The following is a 12184-nucleotide window of genomic DNA, read 5'->3' on the forward strand; positions in this document are numbered from 1 at the left end:
TTCATTTCAATACCACATGTGTGAAAAGAGAAATATTGAGCTGAATAATCCTTCAAATGGTAGTACTTTTCCCCATTGTTAATCTCTAGAGTTCAAATTGTTTGTCTGTCCTGAGCAAAAATCTAAACATTCTAATTCTTCAACAGAGTACCATAGTAAATTTATAGCTGCTCTGTCTTAGACAATATATATATTTAGGGAAGGAAAATTTCTAATTCAATTTACAATTATGTCAAGAAACAACACGTATCTGCAGGCAAAGATAAGAAAAATATTCAGGGTACAAAGTGATAGGTCTGCTTAAGTAAATAAACTTTTGGTACTAGTGATTAGGCACACAGGATTATTATATGTTTAATTGGCCAATGTGACAATTTGGAATTACTTCCAGTTATGTTTAATTGGATTTGGAATCTCTGGAGGAAAGAAATAGAGAAGCCTAGCAGAGGAAAAGTCATAAAAGTAAACTGTTTTTCCAAAGGGTGCTAAGCAATGAATTAATATCCACTGCACAATAGTTTTTAATATCCCCTCAGCTTAATAAGACTAATGTAGTGGTTATACACACTAGATTCCAAAACTAAATCAATGAAACACCAAGGCCAGGAAAGCAAAGTGTTTGTTGAGTTGGAAATTTTTTATTTTCAATTTTAAGATGACTAGTTAAGCCCAAGGTGAATAATCTTTAATTTAGGTAAAGTCTGAGACATGCCTAAATACCAGTATAACAGTTAGCTATATATGTTATGCTAGATTTGAAGGTGTTCTAGAGTCTATAAAATAAATGTTATTCTATAAATGCTTTGCAGTTTATTAAGAGGTAACCAAAATGAAGCCTTCTCTCATTGTCTTTAAATACTCTTATACTGTATAAACAGAAAAACCATGTAGAAGACAAATGGCATGTTGCTTCTCTTCTAGATTTAATTTCAGTACCAGAAAAAAAAAAGACCTACTTTCTACGTTCTAAAATGTGCTTTATGCTTTGCTTAATATTAGCCTAGTCAAATTTAAAAAAGATCTTTGGTATTTATATATAATGCCTGCTATAGTTTTCCTTCTGTCCTACCTATAAATTTTTTTTCTCAATCTGTCCTTGTTCTTAGGAGTGCCATGATTGCTGACTACATGTTCTGGCTCTGTGGAGGAAGTGAACATGGTGTAAGCAAGCTCATCAAACTGTATTGGCAGGTAAAAATTGATGTCCCACCCAGGGAGGAGGAGCCCGTTTCATTTTTAGAACCAAAATGAAGGACTGGTGCTTGAAAGACTGCTGGAAAAGGTAGCTCTGGGCATATCAATCAGAAGGACACTACTCCATAGTAATGTATTTATAATGAAGTAGATTTTCTGAGACTAATCTTAAGGGCAAAATTCAAGGTTGTTAACCCTTGGCCCATACTTCAGTTTTACAACCAATATAAATTTTAGACATCCCAGGAACTATGTTCCCAGGCATGCTGCTATAATGACATGATCCTTTAAAATATGAACATTGTGTTTTCATAGATTCTTTTTGATCTGTGAACTGTAAAAGCAAATTCTAGAAGTAATACCAATTACACAATAAATAAAAATACAAAGATCCATTGTATTTGTGGAGTAATGTAGCATCTGAAACACTTAATCTGTTATAAACTGCAGATCTTCTTTCTTATTTGTTATTCAAAACAGCAACAAGAAGTCATACCAAAGGTCAACTAGATGTCAAGTAGGGAGTCAAAATATCTCAGAATTTTAAGAAGAATTTGTTATTGTTATTCAGTTGCTAAGTTGTGTCTGACTCTTTGTGACCCCATGGACTACAACACACCAGGCTTCCCTGTCCTTTACTATCTCCCAGAATTTGCTCAAACTCATGTCCATTGAGTCGGTGATGCCATCCAACCATGTCTAATTCAGTCTCCTTCACAACATACAAATCTGTTCTTATTCTATCCTCTCCCCACAAACTGTCAATGACTTTCTCCTGAAATACATTCAAGGTGAAGAACTCATTCCCCAAAAAATAACATCTAACTCCCTAATTACTGAACTACTTTCCTCATTAAAATGGATTTCTACTCCCTTAAAACTTTCATCAAGTGGTTCCCAGTGAGGCCACATGGACCAAATGGAAATCCACTTCCAAATGAAATGTTATCAAATTTAAAAATCCAGTACAGAACCTCTTCCAAATTTCCTCTCCAAACTGTGTGTGGCCTTTTTTTCCTTTGTATTTCAAGATGGTTTAATGTAATTGAATATGAACCTTATCAACCAACTAGAATAAGATCTGCTAAGACCTGATATGTAAGATAGAAATAATCGTCAACAGTCTCCTGATGCTTCCTGATATTTTTCCCAGATTTTCAGTATTGTGCTTTGGTGCCTGGTTTTCTATTTCTATATCACCTATTATCCTTGTTGAACAATAAAGTACTAGGTTTATCATATAAAATTCTTAGCAATATATATGGTTCCATCTGAATATTTGGAGCTCAATTCACCTGCTATAAAAAGTAAAGATTTAAATTAGCCCTAATATACTTGAAATCTGTAAATTGACCTTCAAAATGTAAAATTTAAGACTTTATTTATGTAAATGCAAGACTTTCCTAAGGAAATCTAGATCATGCAAAACAGTAGTTACTTGTATGTATGTAAGCAAATAGTTGTAAAGAATTGCCAGATGTGGAAAACAAGCAAATAATATCTACTACATAGCTATATTAAAAGAAAGTGAAAGTGTTGGTCGCTCAGCCATGTCTGACTCTTTGAGGCCCTATGGACTGTAGCCCGCCAGGCTCCGCTGTCCCTGGTATTCTCCAGGCAAGAATACTGGGAGTAGGTAGCCATTCCCTTCTCCAGGAGATCTTCCTGATCCAGGGATTGAACCCAGTTCTCTTGCACTGCAGGTAAATTCTTTACCATCTGAGCCACTGGGGAAACCCATAGTAAAAGAAAGGGGTTATTATTAAAGGATTTCAGAGGTTTTTGAACAAAGCTGGGAAAGCAGTTGAATCTTGAGGGTTAGATGATATTCAGCAGACCTGACATTTCCTGGTTCCAAATGAATGCTTGATTAATTTATTCATTCATTAAACAAACACGTATTGAGCATCCAATATTTTTTCTACACTGAACAAGGAAAAAATAGATCCAATGTTGGTATAACCTAAGATAAGTTAAGAGCTTGAAATTTTTATAAATGAATTTTTTGTCTTTCTTCTTCAGCTTTCAAAGAGTATTAATATCCCTATTTTACTTAACTCAAATTTTAAAAAAATATCTTCACTTACCAAAAAGTACATGCTATACAAAAAAGGAATAAAACAAATGCTATTATTTTACTATTTTGCATTAATAAAATATAATAAAGAACATATTTGTCTTTGTATTCTTTTTCTCCTTTAATTTGAAGCAACTTGATATACTGAAAAAGGGCTCTCATCTGGAAGTCAGAACTGACTCAGTTCAAGTTCTAACACCAACATCTAACCTAAAGCAGACTAGTCTTTAGAGGAGTTTCAGCTAGAAAATAAGAGGTGATGGTTGGATGCCATCACTGACTCAATGGACATGAGTTTGAGCAAGCTCTTGGGAGTTGATGATGGACAGGGAAGCCTGGCATGCTGCAGTCCATGGGGTCACAAAGAGTCAGATATGACTGAGCAACTGAACTGAGAACAAGGGATTTGAGGTTTATTCTTAAAGCCCATCTTAGCTCTAAAATCTCATATTTTTAGGGACATTCAAATATGATGTCACACAACCTACTGATGATATGACAAATGAATGGTTAATATCCAAAATACTTAAGCGGCTCATACAACTTAACATCAAAAAAGAAAACAACCTGATTTTAAAATGGGCAGAAGACTTGAAAAGACATTTTTCCAAAGAGGACATGCAGATGGAAAACAGGTACCTGAAAAGACACTCAACATTGCTAACTATCAGGGAAATCAAAACCACAATGAGCTATCACCTCACACCTGTTAGAATAGCTATCATCAAAAAGACCACAAATAAAAAATGTTGCTGAGGATGTGGAGGAAAGAGAAACCTCCCACACTGTTAGTGGGGATGTAAATTGGTATAGCCCCAATGGAAAACAGTATGGAGTGTTCTCAAAAAACTAAACATAGAACTACCATATGATCCAGCAATTCCATTCCTGAATTTATATCCAAAACCAAAAACACTAATTCAAAAAAATACATGCACACCAATGTTCACAAAGGCATAATTTATAACTGTCAAGATATGGAAGCAACCTAAGTGTCCATAAATAGACGAGTGGTAAAGAAGATGTAATGTGTGTATATATACACATATATAATGAAATACTACTCAGCCATAAAGAAGAATTTTCATCCTTCTTTTGTCACTTGAAACAACAATGAATGAACTTGGAGGATATTATGCTAAGTGCAATAAGTCAGGCAGAGAAAGACAAATACTGTATGATGTCCCTTATATGTGGAATCTTAAAAATACAACAAACTAGTGAAGATAACAAAAAAGAAGCAGACTCATAGAGAACAAATTAGTGGTTACCAGTGAAGATAGGGAAAGAGGGAGGAGAAATATAGGGCAAGGAGATTAAAATATGCAAACTACTATGTATAAAATAAGATATAATAATATACAATACAGGGAATGCAGTAAATATTTTATGATAACTATAAATGGAGCACAACCTTTAAAATTTTTGAATCATTATATTGTACACTTGTAATTTGTAAAATATTGTACAACTATACATCATTAAAAAACACATATAAGTTACAAAGTTTAAGGAAAAAAATAACTAGGAAACACCCTGCAGATAAGTTCCACAAACAAAACCCCTCTAACCTGCTCCAACTTGAGCACTCCACACCACTGTCTCCATAGTTACATAATTCCTTCTGCTCACCAGTCTCTTCCTGATCTTCATTCAAATGTATATATCTTTCCCCAAACCTTGGTCTGTTCTAAATCAAAACGGGTTTGTGGAACACTGCCAGAGAGTATGCAGTCCATGTCAACTTTAAAGACAAGTCCGTCCCAAAGCACCATGGCAATCAAAGTGTTCAATATAAGAATGCCCCAAACATCACAGACTAGAAATTATGTCTGCATGTATGTTAGTAGCTGTCCATTAAGGCTGAAGAGATGTGGGCTTTTTTCGCTATTTCATAAATGAAGAAGTTACGATTTATCTGCCTTTCAACCACATAAAACCTCTACCATTCTAGTCAGTTATTCTTTTAGAGATGTTCAACAGGAAATTGAAAATTTTGGAATGTAAAAACTTAAGAACAAGTCTAAACATACTCTCACAGTCTGTCAACTTACAAGCCCTTAGATGCAGATGAACACACCTTTGCTTTGGTGAGTTCAAGAATGGCTTTCAGTTGTATTAGGAATATTTTTCATATCATCAGCTCATCAGGAAAAAGATGCATAAAGCTCTACACTATGTGACAGCTCATACTGGGATATGTTGCTTTCATTAAAAGTGTTTGCCCACATTATTCTATACTGGTATCACCTCTTCATACAGTTCATGGGACTCTCAGTCCCATCACTTCATGGCAAATAGATGGAGAAAAAGTGGAAATGGTGAGAGACTTTATTTTCTTGGGCTCCAAAATCACTGCAGATGGTGACTGCACCCAAAAAATTAAAAGACACTTGCTCCTTGGAAGAAAAGCTATGACAAACCTAGACAGTAGTAGAAAGCAGAGACATCACTTTGCCAACAAAGGTCCATATAGTCAAAGCTACGGTTTTTCCAGTAGTCATGTACAGATGTGAGAGTTGGACCATAAAGAAGGCTAAATGCCAAAGAATTGATGTTTTCAAATTGTAGTGATGTAGAACACTCTTGAGAGTTCCTTGGACTGCAAGGAGATCAAATTAGTCAATCCTAAAGGAAATCAACCCTGAATATTCATTGGATGGACCGATGCTGAAGTTGAAACTCAAATACTTTGGCCACCTGATGTGATGAGCAAACTAATTGGAAAAAGACCCTGATGCTGGCAAAGATTGAGGACAGGAGGAGAAGGGGGCAACAGAGGATGAGATGGTTGAATGGCATTACCGACTCAAGGCACATGAGTTTGAGCAAACTTCAGGAAACAGTGAAGAACAGGGAGCCTGGTGTGCTGCCATCTATGGAGTTGCAAAGAGTTGGACACGACTAAGTGTTTGAACAATCACTTCTTCAGAGGTAAAGAGGGCTGGAAATAACTTGTCACACTATACCTGCATTCTTTCTTCTACAACTTGATACCCATCTTCTGTTATCAGTCAGTCTCCTCTTCTCAAACACCCCCAAACTTTACAACTTCACAATTCCAAACTAATTAGCAAAATGGAAAGTCCCTAGGCCAGCCATTTTAAAGTATTGACACATATGTATTCATATATTGCTTCTAAAGTAATAAAATTATTCCAAGAAGAACTTGAAGAGTAAATTCTAGTCTGTCTCCCAAGCCCCCTGCCTGTTAGATCCAGGGCTAAATTGAATAGCATCCGAAGCAGAGCTAGATTTAATAGCATCAACAAATGTAAAAACAAACAAGTCTTCCTCTTCCACTCCTGTTTCCCTTTCCTGTTTCCTCACCTTTCTTTTCAGCCATGCTCTCAAACATGTGAGTTATCCTATGTGCAGCTTTATCTCCTGCAATGTGAGGAACAGAGCCAACTCTGGTCTGCATCACTCAGCAAAGTGGAATGAGAAAAGGCAGTAACAGCTAATTTTGTTTCAGAACTCCCATGAAACAAGTACAGAGAAACCCCACTAAATGGCGGCAAGCTGCCTGGTCAGCTCATTCCCCACGTTGACTGTTCTTTTTAAATTCTTTCGTTCTTTGAGCCACAAACCCCTTTGAGAATCTCATTCAATTGACAAGAATCCACCTAGAAACAATACTCAGAAACACATGCACAGGAAAAAAAAATGTGCTTTTTATCTCATTGTATTGTAAATTGATCTACACATAGCTGCTAAAACATCAATGACAGGGAATTATGGCTTTCTCACAGTTATAAGAAGGTTGTACACTTTTTTTGGAATAAACCGATACATTATTTTGACATTGCAGCAATGTCAGTGTTTGTTCCTAATGGCAGTAAGAGGTAAAATCCTGATTCATGAAATCTCTGATAGCAAATGGAATCTGAGCTCCTGTAGCTCACAGTATCTCATATGGAGCACGTATCAAGAAATACCAAAATTCATATTACATCATTGTCCTCAAGTCCATGAGATTATCTTTATTAACTTCATATTATCAAGGCTATCTATGTCAGCAATTTGTTTCAATTTTAATTTCATCTAGACAAAGAGTGACCTTCATAAGAGATAAGCCATCTGCAGAGTTTCTATAGATTTTTTTGGTCCCTAGAAACACTCAAGACTTTGTCAGTCTCACCTCCAGTATTAGAAAATTCAGATTTCTAAGAATTTCTAATATTATTTTATTAGAAGCAATAAATTATTTTATTATTTTAATATATAATTTCTAATTTTCTAATAATTTCTCTAAATGAGCCACCTCATTTAGAATAACAGCTCGATACTGGAAAAAAAAAAAATGGTTCTTCAATAGTATCTCTGATAGCAAATTCAACATTTCAATCAAAAGGTTTGCCTCATTTTTATGAAGATATGAGCCATTATAAAGCTAGTCCTGGAATGAACTTCTCATATCCAATTTGTTCTAAGAAGGGGCTTGCTTTCCTCTTAAAAAATTTAAAAGAATTAACCAAATCAAATCTCTCCTCAATCTCTTCTCTGGATTGCCAACAAACTTCTCTGGTAGGAAAGAACCTTATGGTATGCTCCTGTATCTTGACAAAGGTTTACTGAAAAGGCACTGATTCGAGTTCTTGGCTCTGAGGAAGTTGAAGACTTTCACAGCAGTGGAAAGACCTCTTTGGGGATTGCTGGAAGGGCTGTTGACACGAACACAAGCCCATGTAAAAAGGCTGACATGTGGAGCATCCTTCCTCAGTGAAGCTGTAGAGGCTGAGACAGTGCCAACATCTCGGGTCCTCCATCTGTGCAGAGAATACCAAAACTCCCCATCCAATCCAAGCTGTGCTTGGCATTGAAATGTGCACCATCTTAAAGATATCTATGGTCTAAATGGTTTCCAAGGAGGGCTCACCAAAAAGGAATATTTCTTTGGTGTAATAAGTCTCCTTTCAAAGGACAAGATCAGGAGCTGGCTGCACTGAGAGACAAAAGAGTTTCCTCAGGCACATGGTGGAGGAAGACAGTGCACTGTCTGTGATCCCCTAAAACCCTTCCATGGCTTTCAGGGGTTCACAGACCACAGGATAAGACTCTTGCAGTGCTCCTTCTCTTTGCAACAGCCCTATTTCTCTTTGGTATTGGGCCTAACAGGAGACATTTACTGCTTCCAGCGCTCAAAGCAAAAAATAGCACCCAAAATGTCAGTGTCATATAGTGCCTCCCGAGACTGCACTGCAGTCATTCAAGCTTGAAATCCTCCCATCCCAGTGTCTCCAGACTCCTCCTAAGTTAGTGGGTAGCTTTCTTCTTTACTCTCAAATTGTATTTGTCATTCCTATTCAGTGAGCACCTATTTATCGAGCACTTATTGCTGACTGTGTGTTAAACAGTGTTCTAGGCCTTGGATAGACAGCAGTGAGCAAAATAGACATCACCTTGTCTTCAAAAGTATATAATCTAGCACAAAATATTTACCAAAAAAAACCCCTAGTACTTAAATCAGACATCACTTCTTAATCTATTTTTCTTCCACAGTACCATCAAAGTACCATTACAGTTTGACATAAAACTGAGACCAAAAAAAGAGAATAGTTTTGTATAGTTATTTTGTATGCAGTTTTAAAATTCAGTTGCTTATGCTATTTCAACAAATGTGTGTGTGTGTGTGTGTGTGTGTTAAGTTCAGAATTGCAGACAACTTCTCTGCTATAGTTGAGTTTGAGATTCATCAGAATATTTCGAGAAGGTTGCAGTTTTTCAAGAGTCCTTCATCTCATTGGTTTCTGTGTTCATAGATGTCTTCATGAAAATTCCAAGGTTTTAGTTATTAGCTTCTTTCGAAAGTGGTGATTCTTTCAACAATCTAATGGATTTCTCTGGCTAATCAGAGAATGATGTAGGATATCTTTATACTGAACAGAAGCTGATTTCTCAGAATAATTTTTCCATTCCTGTTCTTTTCTTCTTGATACTGCAAAATCATCCCAATATTAGTCATTTACCTACTAAAAACTTATGATTTCTCAACCTCAGAATAAAAATAAAATCTTCAACATGAAATTACAGGCAAAGTCATGTCAAGGAACCACAAAATTTTTATCTTTAACAAAACACCTACATATGAAAAAAAAAATGTATTCTCTTCAAAGATTTGCTTCCCTGTGAAAAAATTTTCCACAGAAGGAACCAAATAGAAATACCACATGAGCATTTCTCTTAAGTGGCTTATATTTATAGTTTATTTATTTATTTATTTGACCTGTCAGGCAGAGAGTTTATAAAATATTTGAGCAAGGAACTTCTGAGTATAACCCAGGGTATACAGAATTTGGATTAGATATCATATGATATCTAATCACTCACCTGCACTCACCTGCAAAATATTTTCCCTATGAGTTCCTATATATTATGCTTAGATTCCAACCATTTGGCATAAAGGCTCTAGTCATCCCTGGTAATATGAAACAGAAATTTTATCTGGAGGTGTTTAACTCATTAAAGGGTGACACAATTGTGGGAATTAGTCTGAGACTTCCCTAGTCTCTTTAGAAACATGGAAACAGAAAGAACCTTGAGGGAACAAGATGTGGAAGGAAAGGTAAGGTCTGATGAGGAAAGGTGACAATGTCCTGGAATATAGGGAATGCAGACTGAACAGAAGGACCTCACATAGGCAAAGGATGTGTTGTGCTTAACTCTGTGAAGGAAAGGGAGCAAAGGGAAGCCGGTAATACAGAGCAGAGAACCAAGTCAAACTTCAGACTCATAAGATATAAGGTCCAATGCTAGGATTCTACTTTGGATAAGTCACTTCATTTCTGTATTAATCAGCTACTGCTGCAACAATGCTGTGCAACAAATCATTCTAAAACTCTGACTTATAATAGTAAGCAGGTTAGCTTGAGTTTGACTGATCTAGGCTGGGCTTGGCTATGCTTAGCTCTAAGCTGCAGAGAGGCCTAAGAATGATCCATGTGTCTCATCCTCCTTAGACCAATAGCTACCTGATGTCTCTTTCTTATGGCAAAATGCAGGATTCTAAGAGAGAAAGCAAAACCACATAAGAACGTTTCAAACCTCTGCCCATACCTTGCTTGCTAACACCCCTTTAGTCAAAGAAAACCATGTGCTTAAGCCCAAGGACAAGGAGTTAGATTCTTCTGCTTACTGAAAAGTCATGACAACCCTGTTGATACGCTATTGCTATAGCTGTGCTATGCTTGGTTGTGTCTGACTCTCTGCAACCCCATGAACTATAGCCCGTCAGGCTCCTGGGATGGGAGCCTGTCCATGGGGTCAGGGAAGCCCCATGATATTGCTATAGGGAGGGGGAAAATCAAGACCAGCAACTCTGCCTACCATAGCACTCTGGACTGTTAGTTTCTGCTACTATATGATGAGGAAGTCGGGTTAGGTCAATGGTTAAACACTGACCTAACACTGGTCTAGTGACCACTGCATTAGAGGCACCTGGGGAAACATTAGAAGTATTAGATTCCCCAGAGTTGGGTGAGATCCTGAAAATAGGTGATTCTACTGTACAACTGTGGGCTAGATGGTCTCCAAGACCCTTAGTAATTTTTAAAGTTAATGGCCAACTTGATCCACAATAAAGTTTATGTAGGGCTTCCGTAGGTACAAAGGTAGAGTGGCAGATGACCTGCACAAGTGATGCTGCCTATCTGACAATGCAACTGATATAACCCATAAGCCCCAGATTTCTGGCCCCTTCAGTCTTTCCACAATATATAATAGAAGCCACCAGTAAGTGAGGCAAACTGTGCTTCCCATTTTTAAAGATCAACAACTGCTCTCCCCTTCTTGCCCCTTACTCACAATGTAAGTGAGGTTTTCCTGCCCTCCTATCCCAAAAGCAGACTCTGTGGCTTTCCTGTACTCGGTGCTACATCGAGGCCACAATGGGACTGCAATATTTTTCAGGTACTTGCCTACATAGAGATCTGTCCATTAAGCTAGGCAATATGACAATTCTCATTTTATGAATTCTTGTATTTTTCAGTTAGAAGACAGGCTAAAGAGGAAATGTCCAAATTGAGATGAGAGGTAAAAGAGAGCTTCTTTTCCTGGGTCTTGGAAAAAAGATAAATGTAGAAATGAATTTCTCATCTAATTATTCATTTCTGTTTATATATTCTTTAATGATATGTTTCTATGGTTACCAGCGTTGTTAAATGCTGCCTGTGTTTCATTTGCTTTGATGCTATTTGAGGTAGTATGCCAGTAGAAGAGGTTCACTTGTAAATGAAAGATGTGATTTAGGCATGTATTTGATCCAAGGTTGAGTGTTCTTGTGAAGGAGATAGTGACCGTGACATTATCTTCTGTTTATATAGTTCTGTGTAGTTTTTCTATTGATATTCTGTGAGTATCCCAAGGACTAAGAAGGAAGAAAGAAAGGAAGAAGGAAGAGAGAGAAGGAGGGAGGAAGGAACCTGAACATATATATATTAAATTCATGCATACATATCAGAACTATATATATACATATATTTATATATACACACACATATATAGTACATATCTATACGTATATATAGTACACATCAGTACTATATATGTGTGTGCATGTATGTGTATATATATATATACACATATATATATATATACACATATATATATATACACACACACACATATATATATGATGGCATTGATTTGACCAGATTGCCAAGTAGGTGAGGTTGTTTTTCACCTGCCCCATCCTTCCTTTCTCCCCACACCATCCCCCCTCCTCTATCACACATGTACATGTCAAAAGCCAAAGCTTTCTTTGAAAAACTGAGTCAAACACTCAATTACTTCACCTCAGTGTGAAATCTACTCAGAGTGTCACCTTTTAGTGGTTTTCCTACCTTTGAAATTCTAGTTCTCACTGAGAAATAAGCAGCTTTGTCTCTTGCCAAAACAATTTCCGGCATCCAGATC

The 12184-nt window shown here is 36.7% G+C and overlaps 1 protein-coding gene across 4 annotated transcripts in view; it reads left to right on the forward strand.

Annotated features, from left to right (window-relative positions):
• The window catches only part of SPATA16 (spermatogenesis associated 16), a 237896-nt gene that overhangs the window by 150482 nt on the left and 75230 nt on the right, over positions 1-12184 (forward strand). For all 4 annotated transcript variants that reach the window (XM_070465891.1, XM_070465890.1, XM_070465892.1 and 1 more), the window contains exon 5: positions 1107-1191. In XM_070465891.1, coding sequence (XP_070321992.1) covers positions 1107-1191 — 85 coding nt within the window. The remainder of the gene's footprint in view (positions 1-1106; positions 1192-12184) is intronic.

Source organism: Odocoileus virginianus, chromosome 4 (assembly GCF_023699985.2).
Source record: "Odocoileus virginianus isolate 20LAN1187 ecotype Illinois chromosome 4, Ovbor_1.2, whole genome shotgun sequence".
NCBI classification, from domain to species: Eukaryota; Metazoa; Chordata; class Mammalia; order Artiodactyla; family Cervidae; genus Odocoileus; species Odocoileus virginianus.